Raw genomic sequence first — 24,152 nt, 5'->3', positions numbered from 1 at the left:
TCTCTTGTACGAACAGCCCTCACCATATGCACACATGGTCGATGGGAGGTGGATGTAAGGGGACAAAGCCTCTGATGATGTTCTCAAGCTCAGGGACCATCACTCAATTTGAGACAAGATACTGAGCTCCAACTAGAAACATGAGGGTTTAGGAGCCGCCCAGAGAGGCTGGTGGTCCATGGTCCACTGGGCGGTTCGGGCCCCCAAGGAGACACGAGTGCGGGACACATGGAGGTAACGAGCTGCTGAAACGGCCTCTGCCTGTGCCCTGGCTCAGCCACCGCGAGTGAGGATGGATGCCCGGGGGTCCCCGGCCGACGTATGTGGGGTGGAGGGAACGAGCCTAATGTGTCCCCCTCAGTGGGCTGGTGTCACCCCCACCTTCCTGCGGCCCCCTCACCGTGACGGAGGCCAAGACAAGGTATACATCTCCCGTCTTCACTGAGACGTCTCTGCAAACTGGCTCTGAGCCCGGCCCACCTGTCACCCTGATGAGAGCTGGGATGTACGGGCCTCCCGGCCAGACCCCGACCTGGACCCCGAAAGGGATGTGGTGGGAGCAGAGTCCAAGGCCGGGGACTCTTCTACCCAGAGTTGCTTCTGAACAGGGAGAGTCTGGCGTTGCTGCTGCTACGCAGACCTGCGTGACCGCCCGTGAGGGCCGAGCACAGCTCAGTCTGCAGACACGGCCTTGCGGCCGGCCCCTGTCCTGGCCACCCCCAAACCTGCTTCCTGGCTACCACTGGCCAGCCAGGAGTGTGCACACAGAACGCTGGCTATACACAGGTGACTTCAATGTTACTTAGACCTGAGCAAAATCTTACTTAGCCTCAGTTTCCTTACAAAGCCAGGGAATTCAAGTTGATGATCTTCCAGTTTTCTTTTAGCTCCAGTGATCCATAAACCTCTATTCCTCCCACACGACCGGTAGAGTCTGCTCTGAACAAAGCGCACGAGCCCAATGGAACCCAGTGAAATCTGTGACGGTTACTCACCCCTCCACACAGCCATCCAAGACAGACCAACAGTGCACTCAAGCGTGAGAGGCACACCAACACAAAGGATGCTCGCAGGACCCCAAGGCGCGGCGGCCTCAGGCCCTCGGCACCTGCCAGGGGGAACATTTACCAGTGCAGCTCCCACGTCACCCTCCCAAGAGGCGAACTCAAAGTACACCGTCGGCAATGAAAGTCATCGTGAAGAGGTCAAGGAAACAGGAGCATAGAGGCAGTTCCCCGTGAGAAGGAGAGAAGCAGAAGGAAACTGAAAACCCAAACTTGCCAGTGAAACTTTGACACTGTGTCACTGTCTTTTTTTTTTTGGCCGGGCCTCTCACTGTTGTGGCCTCTCCCGTTGCGGAGCACAGGCTCCGGACGCGCAGGCTCAGCGGCCATGGCTCACGGGCCCAGCCACTCCGCGGCATGTGGGATCCTCCCGGACCGGGGCACGAACCCGCATCCCCTGCATCGGCAGGCGGACTCTCAACCACTGCGCCATCAGGGAAGCCCTGTGTCACTGTTTTTAAAACACCAACATAAATAAGCATTCATGGTACACGGGCCCACACACGTCCTCCACCAAACGCCTTTCTGTCAGAACCCACAGAGACAATGACACGAGCCTTACCTATTTTAAAGCCACCTAACTTTCTAGAGGAGGGGAATGCGTGACTGTCACCACTGCTGCCCTGTGGCCTGGGAGCCCAGCGTGGACGTCCCCACGGGCAGGACGTCCCCGCGGGAACAGGCTCTTCCTCCTCAGGGGTGGGCATTCCTCATCCTCTCTCCATCCCCAGGGGGCTGGGGGGTTGGGGGAGGAGGGGCACTCTCACTCCTTGAGTCCTGTGGTCAACGCGTCTGCTTCCCAGCAGGGGCGCTCCTCTGGAGACCCGGGTCAAGACCCCCGACCTACTCTGCTTCACTCTTACACAGCACCCGGTCTCTGACTCAACCTGCAAGCTGCAGGCAGCCACACCCAGGGCTGACCACCAGCCCCCCTGCCACATGGGGGCCCCCCCGGCTGACGCAGAGGCTGCTGGCCTGTTTCCCTCCGGCCAGATTCCGTCACCACAGCGCTCTGCAGCCCATCCTCCTTGCTGGGTCCCTGCTCCTGCTACGTGGTCTCTGTGGCCCAGATGCCCCCACAGCCTGGATCCTCCCCCTGGCCTCTGTGACGCGTAAGGCTGGGCTGGTTCCTTCAACGCTGCCTGCTCTCGGGATCCCTGAGCCGCTGGCAGTGTTCACGTGCCCCTGTTCTGGGGTCTGTCCCAGCCTGGACCCACACACACCCTGCGGGGCTGCGCTCCCACGTCTAGGCCCCGCCTGCTGCCCTCGGCTGATGCCAGCCTCTCCCCGGGCATCTCAGGCCGCTGTCTCTTCCCCCAGAGCAGTCCTGATCCCAGAAACTTTTTGCTGTGGTGGACAGTTCATAAACGGTCAGGAAAATTAAGGGATTGTTGAAAACCAGAAAAGGCAGCAGTCTACTCTCTGCTCCTAGAAGATTCCTACAGCTGGGCTTTTCCTAGACGCCTGCTTTCCAAACACCATCAGCAGAGGTAACTCTTGCAGTGGAAACGTTAAATGGGTCGCGGGCTTTTTAAGTGCATCCAGGAGAAAGGACTGTGATGTTCCGTGCTGCTCGCCAGGGCTGTCTCTCCTCTCTTCGGCTGGGAGCCTGGAACGGATGCATACCGGCCCAGCAGGCGTCTGAACACGTGCGTTTATCCGAGCATTTCCAAAGTGTCGGAGAACAAAGCACACGGTACCAAGACGGGTCAGAGCTGCCTTTTCTTCCTCGGTCTCAGACATTCAAACACCCTTTGGGAGCTGTCAGGTCCAGCAGACTCATCAGTTTCCAAGTTTATTCCACATAAGGCCCAAATGACACCTGGCAAGGTTTCTGCCGCTGCTCAGGTGGCCGCCAAGACCACATCTGCCCAGATGCAAGACATCATTGCCCAGAGAACCCTGGGAAAAAGCCAGCCCCCTGTGGCATCTCCCCTGGAAAGGCCAAGAGCAAATTTCAGGGCTGGTCCAGATGGGGGGGCCCCCAAGGGCCGAGGGAGGGAGCCTCACTCCTGGGCTCAGAAACACACGCCCTGCCCTCCTCGGGCCCCTTTGGGGACATACCTGGGGTGGACATGGGGGCAATCACTCCGTACACTGGAAAGAATGAGCACTCAGAGTCACACGGAGCGTGGTTCAAACCCCCGCCTCCTCCCTGTGTGGCCCTGGCTAGGTCACCTCGCCTCTAAACCTGCTTCCCTGTTTGCAAACTAGAGCTGGAAACTGCAGAGTTGTGGACTCGCTGTCACGGTTAGGGTTCCTGGCATGGGTCACCTGCTCCAGAATTATGAGAGTGGTGGCCGCTATTCGTCTGATTAAAGGAAGATGTGACTCAGGATGCAGGGACAGTAATACCAGAGCCCCGGCCTGGCAGCGGAGAGTCTGGTTAAACACGCCAGTGGGAACGGCAGGGTCAACACGTGAGCAGCGGCTGGAAGACACTCGCGTCCCGGCGCTCCTTGCCCATAAGCAGGACCGGTGTCTCCATGGCAGGTCCTTTCAATGGAGTATTTTAATATGAAGGCAGAGCTGACGCTTCCAAAGAGGCTGTCAGGCAGGGGGGAGTTCATTTCACGAGAGATCGACCCGAGATTCCTCAGGTCGTGCAGATGACGGGTTTGCTGCAAAGTGATGTGTGTGGGCTGTGTCCCCGCTCCTTCTCTGCTCTAAAGGCCCTTCAGAGACTTCTTTATGATGTTACAATGCTAATTCCTTCAGAGAGTTTTGAAAGATTTGACAGGTTTTATGTAAGTGTGTGTGTGTGTGCGCACATGCACGTGTGAACACACAAACAATAAAAAAGCCCCAGAAGTTGCACAAATGTATCCCCACGTCCAGCATCCTCCTAACTGTTCCCAGATGTGCCGTCGGCACGTCGCTTTCCAAGGAGACCCCGCATGACCGACGCTGGTAATCCGAGGATTGGGAGTCAAGAACACAGAAACCCGTGTGTTCAGGGTGAATTTTTCAAAATGATTCTCCTGGGAGAAAACCTGCTGCCTGTTTAATTACCCAGAGACATCCCCCAAAGTCCTGGGAAGGCAGCCGAAGTCTCCCTTCACTTTATAATTCACATCTTGTCTCCTGCCAATCTGGCCATGGTGCTTGCATGATTTCCTTCTAGATTCCTCTGTCCTGAGACATGCTTTCTCTCCTCTCTCTGCCCCCCGGCCCTGCTCCTCCAGGGAATCCTAAGCCTCATTGCACTTTTCCCTCCACCATCTCACCTTCCTGCCTTTTCTCCATGATGAGTCAATGGAAATAATCTAACACTCGCCACAAAGAAGCAACCATCCCCAGGAAGCGTTTAATAGCACATAACTTTGGTGAGGCCCCAACACCAATACAATAAAGCCAAGGGTCTGCTGTGCCGGATTTGGCATTTCACGCCCCAAGGTTACCCGAGGAAGCTGTCAGTAAGCCTCACGTCAGATGCACATCACGCAGGGCGAAGGCACCATCTGGAAGGAGCCAGGCAGCGGCAGGTTTACCTTCACCTTCTCCCCCGCTGCGCCCCGCTGCCAACTGCCCCTCCTCTCTGGTCGGCCCCCTCTTTTGAAATTTAGCCTAAACGGCTCAATTCCTTTGGAGCTTCTGAAACACTAAGCAAGAGAATCTCAGTGTCTTTGCGGCCACCCTGTCTCCATGACCTGTGCTCGTTTCCCCGGATGCCATCCTGGTTCTTAAGCCTGAATCGTGTCGACGTAGAGACGGGAAGACGGGGTGGGTGTGCTGATGGGACTTCCAGTGATGTCAATGTGCCTTGGTCCCAGGGGACCCGTCTGCCCTCTGCCCACATCTGGGTGGACTCTGGTCGCCCTCCCCCCACCCCCCGCGTCCCCCAACACCTGGCCCTACGTGGGTCCCATGAACCCTTAGACCTTTACCGTGAAAGATTCAGGGCCTGAAAAGTCACATGCAAATCACCACAAAACGCCTCTGAAAAAGGAGGAAACGGGGACGAGGAGGACAGGATGGGGTCTCGTGATGCTCTCCCCACCAGCAGGTAAACAAGACGTGGGGTTGAGAGCAGAAAGCCATCTCTTCAAGCTTAATGGGACAATGGATAATTACATGCCATCAGTGAGCAGAAACGTGGACGGGCTTTCCAGATGGTTCTGCGTCTGTCTGGACCCTGCCCTTCCCAACGACCTCCACCCTGGGTAAGGAATCCTGTGCCCTTGGTCATCTTTTCACACGAAATCCTGACTCCCCACCAGCCCCCCGCCCCTTGCCTGACACAGCTACTTAGCAAACACTTATTTTACTAATGATGATCGCGAGAAGGTGATTCTGATTCGGATGATTCTGACGATTCCTGACAATGACTAGAATTTTGGAGCAAGAAAGCCCTGGAGAGGCTCTGAAGCATCCCGACCCCCATCTCTCATGGCTTTATGTGATGCTCTTGTGGGGTCCCCTCACCTGAATCAGATCCTAAACCCCTCGAGGGCGGGGGCCCTGCTCCGCCTGGCCCCCGGTCCGCACACCCATGGTACCCGAGCGGTGACAGAGCCTCGGGGTGACTGCACACCCTCTCTCCTTTGTCACCAGCCGACGGCAGAATTCAGAGGCACTGGGTAATCAAAACAACGACACTTTCCATCTGAATAATGCCTCACGGTTTTCAAAGTGCTTCTAGAAGCATCCTCTCTGGTGAGACGATGCTCCTCTCGGGAAGCCCACCCATAAGTTCAGCACAGTCCTCGCCGAGTAGCAAGTGGAAACCATGGCTCAGGAGGCTGGGAAGCCGCAAGGGCAGCGCATCTGGTCCCCGGTGGCAGCTGCTCCAGGCACAGGGCCACCGGGCAGGGCCCACTGGGAAAATCCAGGCAAGAAACACAATCGCAGGGAAACCCACAGCTGCGTCCAAACCCCATGCTCTGCAACACTGGGTGTTTATAGCCACGAAGCCCACCCAGCGACTCCCCACGACGGCTCCGTGACCCGAGGCCCCTGCCCGCTGCCTGGCGTGTCCACAGATGGTAGTTGAGTGAGCAAAGGATAAAACAATAAATGAACATGCAAAAAAGTGAATAAACCGACAGTACAAGGTGCGTTGTCACTGGAAATGTAACCAAGAGATGTCGGCCGAATCTAAGAGATCCGCACATTTAAGAAAAGCTGATTTGATTTATAGAATCACAAATGTCTGAGATAAAACAGCTCTAACGTAAGCAAAGGCCACCAGAGTAAACAAAGAATTTTATTATTTCTCTCCAAGAGGCCAAACCCAAGATGCCTACGTTGGAGAAAAGGAGAAGGAAAAAAACATTATTCACGCAGAAAACCCTTCTGATTCAGAAGGATAAAAATGACTATAAAAAAAATTTTTTTTACAAAAATGAACAAGCTTTACTAAAAATGGGGGCTACAGGGAGAAAAAGAGGACTTTGGCAACTGAGGATTTCAAATTGTCCTGAGAGGTAAGAAATGACATCAGGCTGCATCCTCCCGACAGGAAAACACACTTTAAATGCAGGAACCTTTGTGTATAATTGAGTTTCTTGCTGAACAGACCTCACAAAGTGGCAGAGAGGTGAGCACTCTGCCCCGTCCTGTCCTCCCAGAATCCTCTCCTTGTACCTGAGGACCGGTGTGACCTTCCTTCAAGCGGCCACATCTAACCCCTCCTCCTCACTCTTAAGCCCTTTGATTCAGCAAGCCTCAAGCTTCATCATCTAGGGGCCGCTTCGGCAGGATTACCAATCCCACCATCGACCCTAAAACATTTTTTCATCACAATTTAAGAGACTCTATGATACAGCTCCCCCCTTCCATGCAATCGAGCGATCCTAAGTTTGGGTTTTGTTCTTTCAGTAGCGTTAGCAAAATATTTACTTAAAACAAACGTAGTCACACCCAAACATGAATATTTTAGAGGCCAATTATAACCGAACAATTCATTTTTTAATTAGATGCCTGCCGGGACCTCTCGCCCTTAGAATGAGGCCTCTCGAGGGCGTCTGTCTTAAGCACAGCTGCGTCTTACACGTAGCAGGTGCCCAGTAAGGAACTGCTGGGGAACGAATGCTGATCACGCCAAGGATGGTCTTAGACTGACCTTTGGGAACCCACGTTTATATGTCAAAGCCGCACCTTCTGCAAGGAATCCTACTGCTGCTGTTCCGACCCGGGATCTCGTTACTCCGACCACAGGTCTAGCCAATTCCCCCACAGGCTTTGGGCTTCACTCGAGGGCGACTTCTCCCAGGAAAACCTTTTCTCTCACTTTTCCACCCTGCAGTTCACACGAATCACTGCCTCTAGGCCTTCACCAATCACACTAGAATCTCAGAATCCTGCATTTAGCTCCTCACTTTCCTGATGTCTTAGCTCCACTTTCCCCACACTTGTGCACGAACGCTTCTGCCTTGTGAGCCCAGCCGGCGCTGACCACCCGGCACTGACCACGGGCGACTGCAGGCCTCAGCTCATCTGCGTTTGGGTGGACCGGCCCACCAGCTCACCACAGTCAGCATCCTCAAACGCGGCCACACCCGTGATTACAGATTTACAGTCAGATGTCTTCAGGCCACTTTAAAGTGAAGACACACTTGCAACATATAAGTTGCACGTCCTGCTGGAGGAGGGGCAGGGGAAATGGGAAGTCAGAGTAAGTTTGGGACAAGCATCCCCTCGGGCATAACTAGTCGGCCTCACACCCGCAAAAGCCAGAAACCCCACATTAAACTCTTCTCCCCTGGGCTTCCCTGGTGGCGCAGTGGTTGGGAATCCTCCTGCCGATGCAGGGGACACGGGTCCGGGAGGATCCCACACGCCGTGGAGCGGCTGGGCCCGTGAGCCATGGCCGCTGAGCCTGCGCGTCCAGAGCCTGTGCTCCGCAACGGGAGAGGCCACAACAGTGAGAGGCCCGCGTACCGCAAAAAAAAAAAAAAAAAAAAAGAACTCTTCTCCCCAAAACCCTCTGAAGTCCCCCAAAGTTTGCCGTCTAAGAGGAGCAAGGGGGACACCAAGGGTTTCACTGATTTTCCTTCTTTGTGGTGGATTCCTAGCAATAATTTTGTGCACTGATTATCCCCCGCCCCCGCCAGTCTGTGCGGGCCTCTCATTCACATGCCTTGGGTGGCCTGACAGGGGACGGGGGTGGACCGGGAGCCACCTCTGGCCCCCTCGCCTTTCTCCGTAAGGCCCGCCTGTCCCACCAGCGCCCGCAGGGCCTGACCGGGGTGAGTCCAGCCCCTGGAAGGAACTGCAGAAGCCCGTGCAGCCCCTCCAGCCCCTCTGGCCAGGCCTAACCCTAACCCTTACTCTCCAGGCCTCACCCTGCTCCCAAGGACTCAGAGACGGGCCCGTTCTGACCCTGCCCACGGGCCCAGAGCGTGGACGGACAAGCCCGCGTTCGCGACGGTTCCGTGTGTTTGAGGAGGCCGGGCGGGAGGCAGGGCCAGGCACAGGGATCCTTGCAGCCGCCCCTGCTGTGCCGGGGACCCGGACCGGTGGCCCACAAGGGGTCCCACGCGTGGGGAGGGTCCCCGCCTCCTGCCACTCTCGGCTCCGCAGGCCGTGGCCGCCCTGCTGCATCCAGCCTGGAAAGGGCAGGAACTAAATCCGGAGCGTGGCGCTGAGCTCGCTAGCATCCCTGCGCCACCTTGAGAGGAGGCCGAGGGAAAGTTCACAGGAGAAGATGCCAGGAAAGGGGCCAATGTGCCAGGCAGAGCGTATCTGTCTGTTCCCATGACAACAGGGGCGACCGTCATCGTGAGGACTCAGCTCCACACGTGGCCGCTGGCATTTCCATCTTCTCCTCTGGGCCCAGCCTCGACTGCACTGTGAGAGGTACCGCCTTTGGTTCACAGCCGAGAAGCCTTGAGGCCGGGACGCAGAGCGACAAGCCCGCTTGCGATGGAGACGGAACGCGGGTCGGTGACGCCAACTCAGCCCCGTCACACCTGCTGGTGCTGCGGGCATCGCAGCCCCTGCTCCCCGCCTCCCGCGCCTCCTGGACGGCACCGGTGAGGGGCTCCAGTGCTGCCCCCCTGACCCACAGACACAACACCCCTGGGGTCACTGGTGAAGAGACCCCCACGTCTGTCACACACACGCTGGGTGTAGGCCTTGGGGGGCCGCGGGGCCTTAAGGCTCGGGAGCTGCACACCTGGGCTGGAACCCCAGCTCCACCGCCTCGTAGCTGTGCGGCCTGGGGCTAGTTAATTCACGTCTCTGGGCCTCATTCTCCTCCTCTCTAAGACGGAGCGGCTCTGACAGTCCCGTGGTCTCCGGGGGGGCACTGAGAGGACCAGGCGAGTTAACACAGACTCCGAACGCTGTCTGCAGTACAGAGGGGACGTTACTGTTATTTCTAGTTGGACGGCAGACCTAACACCTTCAGTCACACAGAAACCAGGAAGAACAAAGGGAGTAGACAGGGGAAAGGCTCCCGAGAAGCGAGATCTATGTCCTCAGATGCAGAAATCACCGCGAACGCGCCTTGTTTGCAGTGACCTGCTCAGTCCACTCTCTCCTCCCTCTGCACACGCCGGAAGGGTCTGCTGACCCAGCACCAGGCCCACGGGAGCGGGCACTGCACATCCCGAGGGCCGGGGCCCAGCCGGCAAGCACCCGCAGCAGTTGGGGTCCCTGGGAATCACGCAGGGCCCCTCCAGACCCCAGCTCTGGGACCCAGAGCATCCTCCACCCTCCCGAAGGCTTCACAGCAGGCTCAACACTTGGGGTGTCTAAGGGTGGCACAGTCCCGAGAAAGGATGCAACATGCTCGGAATTTCCTTTAAAGGATCCAGGGGTTTGGACTTGATATTCGAGAAAGGCTTTCCTCCAATATACTTAAATTAAAAGGAGCTCGGTGCAGGAAAGGGGTTCCATGACATAGAGCGTGAACATGTATATGTTGTGTATATGGAACGTTTCCCCCCAAATGAAAACAAACGGTTAAAATGGAACAAGAGGCGCCACATACTTAGACTTCAAAGCCCTGTCCGGGGGCAAGTGCGGAGCAGGCGGTGCCTCTCCCTCTGAGTCCTTTCGGGAGGGGGAGTCCCCACCCGTCAGAGATGCCTAGTCCCTGGTGCGGCCACCCTGCTGCACTGGCCTCCCCACGCTGCCCGTCCTCTCTTCTGAGGACGCCGGTCCTCGGGGCAAATCTTCTCTGCTGTGGGTGGTTCTAAGCAGGCGCCGTCTGTGATGGGGCAGGGAAGGTGGCACCCCGCTGCCCGGTCCAGGGAGCCCTGGTACCTGAGCACACCGCGAGGCAGTGGTCGCCTGACGGCTAAGGACACACGCCTGCATCCACACCGCAGCGTCTGCGTTTCCAGGCACATCGTCTCCCTTCTCTGAGCATCAGTATCCTCATCTGTGAAATGGGACGACAGGAAGGTCTCGTAGGGTCCTCGTGACGCTCAGGTAACTAAGACACACACAGCACTGGGGTGTCTGCACGAGCAGCAAAGGCATAAACAGGGCCCATTATCTCTGAGTTAGAGACTCCAAGTTCCACAGCACAGTCATCCATGTAACCCTGGTTACCCAGCATGTACCAAACTTATTGTGCAACAGAACCAAGTTGCTTTTTAAAAAAAATACCAGTTAATGTCGACCCAGGCAGGGTGTTTAATCTTCGAAGTGTCTTCCCATCCCCATCCCATGCTCACAGCAGCCCCGCACGACGCTCTAGGGAACAGGGCAGGGGCCACCACCCCCTCACACGTGAGTCCACGTGACACTTGGCCCTCACGCCCCAGCCACTTTGCTCCTCTGAACTAAAGGGACACCATCGGGCTGCGTCTGTCCACCCCCCCGTCCACTCACTCAACAAATATTTATCAAGAGCCTGGCATGTGCCTGGCCAAAGTCACCGGGGCCAGGGCAGCATCCGGGGGGGTGGTGGTGATGAATGCTCCACCCTCAAGAAAACAAGTAAGTAGATATGATCATTTACTCTTGTGGGAATTAGAAACCGTGTTTGCAAAGCACTGGCTCCTGGTGGCCGCCCGGCAAAGGTAATTATTACGACTGGGCAGGTTTCCAGGCCCCACCTGCCGGAAGAGCGACAAACAGAAAGGTTCAGGGGCCGGTGGGAGGCCCCCAGTCCAGGCCCCTCTTCCCAGGCCAGCGCCCGCAAGCCCGGCCCCAGAATGGCTTACAGGTCACATCTTACGCTCACGTCCCACCCAGAGCCGCTCCGTGGACCCTCGGGGGGCGGGGGGGTCCCTGAGTGAAGCACCTTCCCAAGGCCCGCGCGCGGCACTGCCGGGACTGGCTGTGCCGCGGGGCCCAGCTGGCTCACTATCCGCCACCACCTGTGCGTGCGCTTCACGCGCCTGGTGTGTGCAGAGTGAGCGTCTGGTGCCTGGGGACCACACCTGCGTGAGAGCGGCCCCGACTCTCGTCTGCCGTGAGTGTGGCTTGTCTCGCCCTCGAGCAAACCCCACGATGAAGGAACGCCCGGCTCACGGCAGGAGGACGAGGGCCGGAGCCCGCATCCCTGCTCGCTCCCCAAGCACGCAGCCCAACCCATCCCGGGGGTTCGGGCGCCCTAAATGCGGACCCTCGGGGCGTCCTCAGCCCAGCACGGCCTGGAAGGGGACCCCACGGGGACCCCAGAGGCTCAGGCGTGGCTGGCCCCTGAGCTGACCGGGAGGGACACAGGGTTGTTCCAGACGTAGTCACTGTGTGTGTGTGTGTGTGTGTATGCGCGAGGGGGGGGTTGGCCCCTCAGGCCACCAGGGCTGTCCCTCGGGGCCCCTTCTCTAGCCACGAGGCCTCTCTGCTTCCCCACCGTGCAGTGAGACCACGGGGCTGGGCAGCCCAGGTGCCCATCTCCCAGGCGAGGTGTCCAGAAACAACAGCCTCTGGGTCTCCTTGCCCACAAAAGCTCTCCCGAAGGGCCCGGGGTGACCTCCCCAGGACAGGACGGAGGCCCCCAGTTTCCGGCTGCAAGCTCTCCAGGCGGGTGGTGCACGCAGCCTGTGCGGGCACTGCTCTAAGGGCCCACGGGCCTTGACTCATGACCCGCCCACCCAGCCTCGGCTGTCCCCGACACCCCAGCCTTCTCCCTGGCACTTGGGGGGCTCCTCTGACGAGCCCCCTGCAGCGCCCCGCCCCTGGCACCCCATGACTCCTTCTCTGGCCTCTCCTCCTCCCCCCACCTCCGGGTACGGCCTGGCTCTGGCTCCAGAAGGTACACAGCCCTGTTCTCTGCACAAGGTCAAATGCCAAATATGTTCTCTTAATATTCCAGCCCAAGCCAAGTCTGCCCGGACTTCAGGGTTTGCAGGGAGCTGGGAGTTTTCCATAGGCGATGAGTCTGCCCTGCTGGCACCAGAGCTCAAGACACATCATCCGATTTACCTGCAGGGCAGCGACTACCAGAGGGAGGGGTTCACGGCGCCACTTACCCCGGATGCTCTGCGTGCCAGGTGGGCCCTGCCAGTAACAAGACCGTGGACAATGCAGAGAGAGCCGTCGTGTCATGGGCCAGTTCACGTCTCCCTTGGCTCCAGTAGCACCAGGAAAAGACACCAAAGTTGACGGATTTGGGTGCAACGGTGTATGTTAGATGGAGCAGAAAACAACCAGACTTTTACTTAAATCATGAGAAAAAGACTTTAAAAAATTCCATACTGGAACACTTTTCATCTCCTGGAAAGAGGAGAAAGTAAAGTGCTAGGAAAACAATGGCTTTTGTCCTCAGCCGGTGGAGGAGGAACGGGATGGAGAGAAGGGAGCCGCGAGCCAGCGGGAGGCGGCTGTGGCCCCGCGGGCTGTAAGGGGACCTTCTCCTCCTTGACTGCAAGTGTCTTTGCTAAACAGGTTATTCTTGAACCCCACGGAGGGGAAACCTCCGGGGAGCCGATGTGTTCCCTCTCTCTGTCTGGATCTAGAGAGATCCAGGGGAGGGGACTGACGGGGACCCACTCACAGGACAGCCAACACGCTGGTCGCTTTTCCCGAAGAGCAGCCCGCGATCCTGGCAGCAGGTGCACCAGGGGGGCGCATTAAACACACCAACTCCTGGGCGCCCACCCCGCCGGGCTCCCGGCCCGGGCTCCGCAGGCGGGGCCTGGGACTCTGCATCGTGGCCCCACCCAGGTGATCCGGAGGCACCGAGGTCCTAGGGTCTCTGCTGTAGGCGCAGCGTCGTCCCCTCCTCAGAGCAGGATGCTGGAGCTGCCATTTCTTGTTTTAGAAAAGCCATGAGGGAGGGCGGGAGGGAGGGAGACGCAAGAGGGAAGGGATACGGGAACAGATGTATATGTATAACTGATTCACTTTGTTATACAGCAGAAACTAATAAAAATAATAAAATAACATAAAATAAAATAAAAGCCATGAGAGTCACAGGAGAATCCTCAAGCTTCACTGCAGGGGCCCTTACGTGATTCGGGGGCCACGTTCTGGCACAACAAGAACATTTTGGCGGGAGTGTCTCAGTCCTCAAAGCTCAACAAAGAGCCGCCTGCACCCCCTGCTTCAGGGCCCCCGAGGCTGCAGACAGCGCCGGCGGCCCCTCCTCCCCCCAGAGCCCGGAGCCCTGCTCTCTGCACAGTGGGCCTTGAGCTGCCAGAAAGGCAAGGATGAACCACCGCCCAGCCCCGCCCTATGTGTCTAGATCTCTGTTCCTTGAGCTTCAAAGACTCTGTCTCCTCAGTTTCTCTCCCACCCTCGCCCCTCCTCGTCCACCCACCCCACACAGGCCCCGCCTCTCCCTCCGCACCTGCCACACGTGCAGAGCCAGGCCCGGGGCTCCTCCTGCCCATCTCCCCTCCCCCTCCCTCCAGCGCAAACTGTCTCTGGAGTCCTGACCCGCACCTGTCCTGTCCAGTGTCTCCTCCTGCATCTTCCACGGGCTCCTCACGTTACCCCAAACTGTCCCCCTCATTCCCTTCCCCTTAAGTGTGACCTTTCCCCTGAAGTCCTCCTCCTGGCTGACGGTGCCCTGTGACCCCCATCACCCCCACCACAAGGAATTTTAAAAATGCATATTCCTGGGCCTGCCGCAGAACTACTAAATCTGAGTCAGATCTTCCAAAACATTGCAGTCAGTGTATTTCAAGCTCTCCAGGCTTTTATAATAACCAAGCAGGGTCAGGAGTCACTGGTCCACGGGCCTCGCTCGTGTAGGAGATGCTGATCCAAGCCTTTGGAAACAGCTTGGAGCTGAAGCCATAAGTCTAGGAACGATTTACGTAGAAAGTGAATGAAAAGCTGCAGGAGTAACTGAGCTCACCGAGGGAGAGAGCAGAAAGTGAGGTGGGCAGGACACAGCCCTGGTGAAAAGTTCCCACAGATGCAGGAAAAGAAGCTAGAAGACACAGGGGAAATGGGAGGAGAGGTAGCAGCAGACTAAATAATAGCTGGGTCCCAAAGCCACAGTTTTGGTGAAAGTTTTGCAAAGGGGCCTCTGACCACAGAAAACGCCGCCATGAGAAGGAGGAACGGGCGGGTCCAGATCGCGACGCTCATACTGGGTGATCCTGACCCATCAGCCAACGTGGGGTTTGCTCGGTTGTTTGTGTGAGGGGTTTTCTAACACCCTCGGCCGTCCAGTCGGTGGCCCGCTGTGTCCCAGGGAAGCTATGACTTCGTGGGATGTACAGAACGGGAGTTGGACTGTGGCTCCTGAGGTCCAGGGGCGAAGGTCAGGGCACAGTCAAGTCTGGAAGACCCCAGAGGAGTCTTCTGGGTGGGGCTGTTCCAAAGATCCCAAGATGAGGAAACAAGAACCAGTGAGACCGGGGGCACCCTCGCGAAGGGCCCTGAGATCTTCAGGGTGTCCCCAAACCCACAGCTCCAGGAGCCACCAGGGAGGCCTGTACCTGGGTACCTCACGTGCTGGGCTACATGCTGCCTGCATGACCCAAGTCCAAGGCCCTCCTGGGAGGAAGGGGCGTGGCTATTGGATGCACCACGCCAAGGGCAGTCTGTCCCCTTGGCCCCATAACACAGTGGCCCTAGAGAGGCACCGGGACGAAGCCACAAGCCCAGAGAAGGGGAGCAAGGTGCTGAGGAGAGGGCGGAGAGGACCCAGCAGAGGCCATGCAGACCCTTCCTCAGAAAGATCATGTACACACGCACCCACCAAAGGAAGTTCAGGGTCAGGGCTGGCAGAACGCAGCAAGTGCATCTGTGTGTGTGTCTGTGTATCTGTGGGTGTGTCTGTATATGTTTTTGTGTGCGTGTCTGTGTCTATGTGTGTGTCTGTGTACATGTGTGTGTCTCTGTGCCTGTGTATGTGTGTGCCTGTGTGTCTGTATCTGTGTATATATGTGTGTCGTGTGTGTCTGTGTCTATGTGTGAGTGTGTCTGTGTGTATGTGTCTATGTGTGTATGTGTCTGTCTGTGTACGTGTGTGTATGTGTCTCTGTGTATGTGTGTCTCTGTGTATGTGTGTCTCTGTATACATACGTGTGTGTTTCTGTCTCTGTGTATATGTGCGTGCCTGTGTGTGTCTGTGTACATGTATGTGTGTCTCTGTGTCTGTGTATATGTGCGTGCCTGTGTGTGTGTCTGTGTACATGTACGTGTGTCTCTGTGTCTGTGTATATGTGTGTGCCTGTGTGTGTCTGTGTACATGTACGTGTGTCTCTGTGTCTGTGTATATGTGCGTGCCTGTGTGTGTCTGTGTACATGTATGTGCGTGTCTGTGTCTATGTGTGTGTCTGTGTACATGTGTGTGTCTCTGTGCCTGTGTATGTGTGTGCCTGTGTGTCTGTATCTGTGTATATATGTGTGTCGTGTGTGTCTGTGTCTGTCTATGTGTGAGTGTGTCTGTGTGTATGTGTCTATGTGTGTATGTGTCTCTGTGTGTGTCTGTGTACGTGTGTGTATGTGTCTCTGTGTATGTGTGTCTCTGTGTATGTGTGTCTCTGTATACATACGTGTGTGTTTCTGTCTCTGTGTATATGCGGGTGCCTGTGTGTGTGTGTACGTGTGTATGTGTCTGTGTATGTGTCTCTGTGTATGTGTCTCTGTATACATAGGTGTGTGTTTCTGTCTCTGTGTATATGTGTGTGCCTGTGTGTGTCTGTGTACATGTACGTGTGTCTCTGTGTCTGTGTATATGTGCGTGCCTGTGTGTGTGTCTGTGTACATGTACGTGTGTCTCTGTGTCTGTGTATATGTGTGTGTAGGTGTGTGTGTGTGTGTCTGTGTGTGTTTAGGATGGAGGAAACCCTCCATCTTCCGAGCACGCTTCCTTAATTTACTGTTACTGCCCAACCCGTGGCTTGAGAGAGGCGGCAGCTGCCTTAGCGACCGGAACCCCCTTCAGGCCCCCATGCTCTCCTGTGCACCCCGAACTCCTAGTACGAGGTCCCCCAAGTCCTGACTGCCCCGCACCGCCCTCCCTCCACCGTGTGGCCCCGCCCTCATTGGGGAGGACGGAGGAGCGGCCAGCGGGGCAGCCTGGACGGGCCTGGGCTGCTGCTTCCAGTACTGTACCCTTTATTCAGAGCAGCTTTATTGGTACAATCTACACACCAGGAAATCCGCCCGTTGTGAGCGTATGACTTGCGATCTTCAGTAAAAGTCCACAGTTGTGCAACCATCACGCCCGCCTAGTGTCACAGCTCATCCATCACTCTGTGGAGTGTTTTAAAGACCATGGCCCCTCGCCTCCAGCCCGGAGGGCGTCCAGGGACACCCTGCTCTCCAGCCCGGAGGGGTGGGACCAGCGGCCCTCGGTCACCCAGCGTGCCCACCTGTACAGCCCCCTGTGGCCCTGCTCATCCTCCCGGACTCGGGGTGAGGGGCCGTCTCTGGGGCTAAGATGACAGCCTCCTCCCTGGTGCCTTGGCCCAGAGCTGACCCAGAGCATCACTGGCTTCCAAAGGCCCCGGATTCTTTTTCTAAGTGTGCAGCCACAGGGTTCTGGGGAGGACGGGTGGGAGGGGGGAGGTGACACTCGGAGCAGAAGTAGCACCGCTGGAAGAGGCTCCTGCTTTGCTGGGGCCCTTTGGGACACTCCTCTTGTATTTCTTTTGACACAGCAAAGATGTCCTGCCTGTTAAGAGACAAGGTCACGCCTCAGCAGGCCGCGTGGACTGGGCCGGTGCTCTGGTTGCCGTGTCATCACTAGGCTTGAGGACTGGCTCTGGAGCCTGACCCCACGTGCAACCCAGGCTCACCGTAACAACCGGGCGACGGCCGTGCGGGCATTGGACGGACTGCCTGACGGGGCCAAAAAAAATGTCAAAGGCTACAAAGCAGAAGAACTGACTCTCCCGTGACATCACAAGAAGCCGGCGACAGCAGAAGGAGGCCCGGTTCCCTCCTGATTCTTCCAGAAACTATCACCAGACAGTCCCCTGTCACCAGAGGAAGCAGCCAACGACGGCGGAAGATGTGCTTTTGGGGGTTCATGTGAGAAGCTTTGGTGTCCCGGCAGGGGAGAGGAGAGGGGCAGGACCTCCCCCCAAGCCTGCAGCTGAGGCTTCCCGGGGCGTCCGGCTCTGCCAGCTGCATTCCAAGGCTCTCCTCCCATGCCCAGACGGCGCAAAGGCCTTTGTGATGACTTCACACTCAGCCCAAAGTAAACACCCTCCACACTTTTTCCATGGACACATTCTAACCCCAAACTGCCAGCACCGGCCTCCCAACCAACCAGATGGAAAGCCGCCTTTCCCAAGAACAGAAAACCTTTTTAACTAAATAGTACCTCTTGGCTGCAAGAGCAAACTTTCCTAAAAGCTTCCTAGAAATTACTTCTCGTGCACCGATCCGACAGGTCACCTGAGCGAGCCTCACCAGCGGAACGAAGGCCCTGGAAACAAACACGATGGAGGATCCGGAAGGCACGCTCGCTCCCGCAAACACCTGCCCTTCCAGGCTGCAGGTGTGCTGAGCACCCCCAGGCCGCCGCCCAGAACTCACACTCACGTGCGCCCTGCTCACAACCACCTGACTGCAACAGTATCTCTCAAAACAGGCTGAGATAGGACAGGTGCCCATTTGAATAAAGAGCTAGAGCCCTCGGGATCCGAGCTCGGCTGGCTTTTGTACCATCAAACACGTTCCAGCTTGAATCCGCGTGATCCAAGCTCAGGCCTCCGCCGACTCAGAAATGCAGACGCAACGGTGCACTTACCAGGTTGGAGTTGGTGGCATTGGAGTCGTCCTCTGGAAAGGGAATATAGATCGCTAAGGCCACACAGTTGGCAAAAATAGTCAGTAAAATAATGATTTCAAATGGCCTGGGAAGGGAGTTAAGGAAGTTAATGCCACGGAAGCACCAGTGAGACAAACATACACAGATAGATGTTTCAAAACCGAATCAAAGATTCGTCGAATCTTGTTTAAACAATACATTCCAAGCCCCTTGTATTCTGAAAAGAAACATATGCCTTGTTAAGTGCTTCTAATGGGCCCCGCCAAAATTTTCCCTAATATGTCAAACGCAGTGGAGGCCAGGCGCGTGCCAGAGTAAACACAGGTTTCTAAAACTTTTTTCCCTTCTTTTATTTATTTAGATTTTCCCTGGACTTCATTTTCCCTCATGTGTGCTCAGGGTTGCTTTGAAAGATTGAGGCCTGCTCCAGCCAGGGCTCGCCATCCCCAGCGGCCCGCACCGGGGCCCGACAGAGCTTGGCGGGGGAGAGGCGGGCCCCTTGGGATTCAAGGCAGAGACGACTTGAAGGCGTTTCAATGAAATTTGGAGATAGGATTTTCAATCTTTTAACTTTAAATTTCGAGTCTCTTTTTTCTTCCTCCTTATTCTCTGCTTGCAAAGAGCCTGAAGGTGGCCAGGGGCTCTGGACACCCAGGAGCGCAGCAGCGTGTGCCGTGCATGCAGGGGACGGCAGCTCTGTGCAGGGGCCCAGAGCCTGTTCAATCTGCGGAGGCCCTGCCTGTGATGAGGTGGCCTGTGTCCCAGGGCCTCTTGACTTGCCCGCGGGTTGTGCCAGGCGCTGGAGGGGATAAGCCAAGGTTCGCCCCCCCCCCCAGAAATCAGGGAGGTCCTTGTGCCCAGATTTTCTGCACCAAAATATCAGGGCAGACACATTCTCGAGAGAAAAATGAGCAACTGTGATAACAGCCCTTCCACCCTGCACCCTCAATTGAAGGCCAGAGAAGGGGGCTTCAGAGGAAGGGCCCGGTTCATGCTCTTCCAGCCCCATCTCCCCACCTCCCAACACGGCCAAGTTTCCAACCTAGTCTGTGGAGCCTCATAGGAGGAGGAAGAGAACGAGGATGGCCATTCCTGGAGAAAGGGACTACCTCCATCTCCAGGGAAACCTGCACTCACAAAGCTAACGAATCCTAAAGCAGGAAGAGACCTTGGAGATGGTCTGGTCCAAACTCCTGAGGCCCAGAAAGCCTGAGAAACATTCCCGAGTCCCACATCAGGCACTGACCAGCCAGGACCAGAACCCAGACCTGTGCCCACCGAGTCCACTGTCCCCTCCTCTGCCATGGACGGCCCCAGATCTGTGTCATCAGGGCAGCTCGGGGCCTGGAAGGAAGCGGTGATTCTCTAGTCCAGGGCCTCCTGGCTACAGGTCCCCTCGGCCCCAAGGGCAGAGCTGGGAGTCCATTCACCCAGCATGCCCCACAGACACTGCCGTCTGCGTGTGCCTTGATGTCCAGAAGATGGCCTGCAGTGCACTGCTCAGCTCCCCAGCTGGATAGACACAGAAAATAAAACCACCTGTCTCAGACCCAAGCTGGCCAACAGCAGAGCCAGGTCCGAACCAGAGCTTCTGACTCAACTTTTCCAACAGGCCATGCTGCCCCTTGAGCTGGCCGAGGATGCGTGGTGAAGATGGGATGCTGACCGGGATGAAGGCCAGGAGCTGACACTGACCGCGAGCTCGCCCCGTGCCAGGCCCTGCTCTGACCACACGACCCGAACTCCAGAGGGGCGGACAGTTATCACCCCGATTCTACACAGGGAAGCTGAGGCACAGAAGGTGAGATGTCACCTTGCCCAGAGTCACATGGCTTGGGGTAGGATGGGGTCAGGCCAGAGAGTCTGGCTCCAGAGTCTGAGTTTGTCAGGAACATTCTACGCTGATCCACTCCGAAGTCAACCTAAGCGTTTTTAGGAAGCTGGTTCTTTTAGATCTCCTCCCACACAGCCTCTTCCCTCCCACCCTGTCCCCACCTGCTCAGAAAAGCGACACTCAGCCCCAGGCTGGCAGCTTCGTTCCCATCATCTGGCCCCTGTGGTCCACCCCCCGCAGGGCAAGAGCACCTCAGCTCAACTGAGCCAGACCTCAAAGTCAGCTTGTCACCCTCCCAGGTTGGTGACGGCTAAGCCCAGGGTGTCTCCGGCTCTGTTGCTCACCCCCAATTTCAGGCTCTCCATCCATATCACCTTATGGTAAATTTTGGGGCCACTGCTGGGGAAGAGAAGGTGAGAAGAAACCACTCAGGCATGAAAGAAACTCTGCAACGTGGAGAAGCCCACTGTGGGCTGGCTGTTCAGGCCCAGGTCAGGTCCCCGTGTGTCCCAGCCAGGTTGGGTGGCATCCTCTAAACATCCTCCAGCACGTTCTCTTCTACACTCTGGGCTCACGGGGAGCAGGTTGCGTGGACCATGGATTTGGATTCGGGGCACCTGGATCTGAGTCCCAGCTCCGCCGGTTGCCAGCGGCGTGGTGTGGGCGAGTTCAGCTCCCCCAGGCCCCCCGCCCCCTGGCCCCTCAGCCCTGACTGAGCGTCTGTGACGGCAGCCCAGTGGGGCCGCCCAAGCCCAGCCTCTCACCCGGTCACCCGGAAAGCAGACACCTCGGCCTTGGGCGCCCTGCCTGGCTCTGCAGCTGCACTGGGCTCGGGCGCCTCCTCTCAAGTGCCCTTGGACTTAAGGGCTCAGGCACTGACAGAATTAACATCTCCTTTTACCTTTCATCCATTCCCAAGACTTTCCATGGAAAGTCATAACTGAAACCCAGCCCTCCATCCTGAACCCCAGAGACGTGGCAGCCCTGCCCCAGTGGATTCTTACTAGAAAGACACCCGGCACTAAGTCCCAGGCCTTAGTCCTGCCCGTGTGACCTAAGGGCACTGTGTCATCACGGGGAAGCCAGGGGCGCACCCACTGATGGCTGGGAGCCTTTCCATCTCCCCCTCCCCACTATTCCCGGGCGGAAAGGGGCCGGCAATTGCACCCTGAGAGCCTAGGCCTTCCAAGCCACTTCCTCTGCAGGCCCTGCTCACTGGGTTCCGCAGACAGGGGGTCTGCGTTACACCCTCAGGCCGGCGCTCTCCACTTCAGCTTCACCTGGAGAGTTTAGCCTGGGCAGAGCTCAGACACCTGTGCTTTGTCCCAGCTCCCCAGGTGATGCCAGTGTGCCCCAAGGCTGAGAAACACTGAGCCACGGCCCCGAGCGCTGACCCTCTCGCCTCTCCTGGGTCCTGCACCCTCGAGCAGGAGGTCCCACATCTGCGCCAGTCCCACAGCTCGGGAGGAGGAGGGGGGTCTGGGGTGCAACGCCGTCAACCCCACACATCAGTGGGTCCTGGGCAAGCTCAGCCCGGAGGGGGATACTTCCCTACCCCTTAGGCTTGTTTTCTCAAATGCTGCTTATTATATAAAAAAACAACCCCCAGGGAGCTGGTTATACAAGCAGATTCCTGGGCCCATCCCCAGATACTCTGACTCGAGGCTGGGTAGGGCCTAGAACTCTGCATTCAGACGGCGCCCTGGTGACAGGTGCAGCAGGTCTGAGAACCATCTGCTGGCCCCGAGCACAAAGGATATTTCCACTCGACGACGCTGATGCACGCCCTCCGGATGGGGTTCTTGAGGGTCAGGCAGAGCAGGGCACGGGGCGGGCGGGTGGCCATCGTGCTGCCCTGCTTCTTGGGCTTCCCATACTGCTGCCGTTTCCGCTGCGTGGAGCTGACCGTGGAGATGGTGGCGTTGCCGGCGCTGCCCATCAGCTTGGCCTGCCGGGCCGCGTCAATGGCTGCCTGCCAGGACAGGGCGGCCCCCGGTGTGGGGATGTGCTCAGGTGCCAGCCCCGCAGCCGCATTGGCATTCATGTTGGCGTGAGCCGGGCGCGGGCTCCCATAGCTGGGACCTGCAGGAGAGAACAGGGGACAGCGGTCACTGGCAGGAAAACAGGAGAGCTTGTGATGTGCTCTGGATCCCAGACTCACAATTTTTTTTTTGAAGTCTCATTTCAACCACAATTCAAAAAGAGTCATGTACCACAATGTTCATTACAGCTCTATTTACAATAGCCAGGACATGGAAGCAACCTAAGTGTCCGTCGACAGACGAATGGATAAAGAAGTGTGGCACATATATACAATGGAATATGACTCAGCCATAAAAAAAAACGAAATTGAGTTATCTGTAGTGAGGTGGATGGACCTAAAGACTGTCATACAGAGTGAAGTCAAGTCAGAAAGAGAAAAACAAATACAGTATGCTAACACGTATATATGGAATCTAAAAAAAAAAAGGTTCTGAAGAACCTAGGGACAGGACAGGAATAAAGACACAGACGTAGAGAATGGACTTGAGGACACAGGGAGGGGGAAGGGTAAGCTGGGATGAAGTGAGAGAGTGGCATGGACTTATATACACTACCAAATGTAAAACAGATAGCTAGTGGGAAGCAGCCACATAGCACAGGGACATCAGCTCGGTGCTTTGTGACCACCTAGAGGGGTGGGATAGGGAGGGTGGGAGGGAGGCTCAAGAGGGAGGGGAGATGGGGACATATGTATGCATATGGCTGATTCACTTTGCTGTGCAACAGAAACTAACACAGTATTGTGAAGCAATTATACTCCAATAGATCTATTTTTTTTTTAAATGTCCTATTTCAAACCATTGCAGGAGTCAGGGAGGTGTCACATGGAAACATCAGTGTGTGATGCTGGGAATCTGCTCTAGTCCTAGTTCAGTCTAGGTCAGCTGTGTGACCCTGGATACATCACACCCCTCATTTTAGGTGAGCAAGACACGAGATGTATTGCATTACAACATTTATGGACCTCAGAAACACAGTGAGAGGAGGAGGATGTCGAAAAAGACAAATATGCAATGCAACACATGTCAATTAAAATACATACTTGTAAGAACATATACAAATAAAGTAGAATAGAATGGTTGTTTATGGAAGGTGAGGCGGAAAATGAGAATAGGCGTGTGGGGACAGAAAAGAAGAATGAATGAATGAATGAGTGAATGAGAGCCACTGCATGAATCAACGCTGACAAATGTACAATGAATTGAAGGGTACAATTCACTCAAATCTCTGCACCTAAGTTCCAAAAGATAAAAGTAAGTCTGATAAATGAAGGGGATGGACCCAAGCAAGGTCACATCCAGGTACCTCAAACCCATGTGGCGATGGGAGTTGTTGGATAGGAGGGCAGGGCTGTGATGGTTTTGGATCAGGAGCTCCTCTGACATGCTCCCACTGAGAAACAGGATCTACATGCCCTCCTTCTGACAAGGGGTTGGCCTCTTGTGACCGTTTTGACTGGTAAAGTTCAGCGGAGGTAACAGCAGAGATTACTTCCAAGGCTAGGTCGAAAACTCGCAACAGCAGCCCTGGGCCGCCATGCTGTGAGGAAGCCCAGCCAGCCAACGTGGGGTTGGGGGGTGGGTGTCCCAGCCAGCCCCCAGCTGCTCCAGCCACCACCTGACTGCAACCGCACGACACACCCCAAGCTAGAACAGCCCAGCGAGACCTTCCTGAACTCCTGACCCGCAGAAACTGGGAGACAGCACGGTGTTTGCTGCGGAAAGCCACTTGTCTTCGGTGACTCATTACGCAGCGTTTGGTATCTGGCAAAGGGCGCTGTGTGTAGTGGGGGTGACCAGAAGGAAACCTGGGTAGGAACCAGTGAAATCCAGCATAGAAGCATCTGCATGGCTCTGGTCTGAAGGCAACAGAAGCCTCCAAGACTGTCCCTATGACACGGCGCGTGTCTGGTGGGTTCTCCCCCATCTGCTCGGTGGGCACCTCACCCCAGAATCCTACAAGGCTTACCAAGGGATCAGCTCAGGCTGAGCCCCAGATCAGACACGTGACCTTGAGACTAGCCGGCTGGGCAGGTGCCACAGGATCAGGTGATGCCACAGAGAGTGGGGTGATTACTCTGGGCAGACAGCCTGGCATCTGGAGGCCACTTCAGTCTCCTGGGAGA

The 24,152-nt window shown here is 56.5% G+C and overlaps 1 protein-coding gene across 10 annotated transcripts in view; it reads right to left on the bottom strand.

The window, feature by feature from the left end:
- Positions 1 to 24,152, bottom strand: part of CACNA1C (calcium voltage-gated channel subunit alpha1 C) — a 474,002-nt gene that overhangs the window by 402,697 nt on the left and 47,153 nt on the right. For all 10 annotated transcript variants that reach the window (XM_082636564.1, XM_082636557.1, XM_082636560.1 and 7 more), the window contains exons 2-3: positions 21,745 to 22,066; positions 18,130 to 18,235 (exon numbers count right to left, since the gene is read on the bottom strand). In XM_082636564.1, the coding sequence (XP_082492690.1) occupies positions 18,130 to 18,235; positions 21,745 to 22,028 (390 nt within the window). In that variant the 5' untranslated portion in view covers positions 22,029 to 22,066. The remainder of the gene's footprint in view (positions 1 to 18,129; positions 18,236 to 21,744; positions 22,067 to 24,152) is intronic.

The sequence above is a fragment of the Mesoplodon mirus genome, assembly GCF_964341445.2.
Source record: "Mesoplodon mirus genome assembly, chromosome: 11".
NCBI classification, from domain to species: Eukaryota; Metazoa; Chordata; class Mammalia; order Artiodactyla; family Ziphiidae; genus Mesoplodon; species Mesoplodon mirus.
Note: the sequence above shows the minus strand (reverse complement) of the source record. Positions and strands in the feature narration are given on the sequence as shown.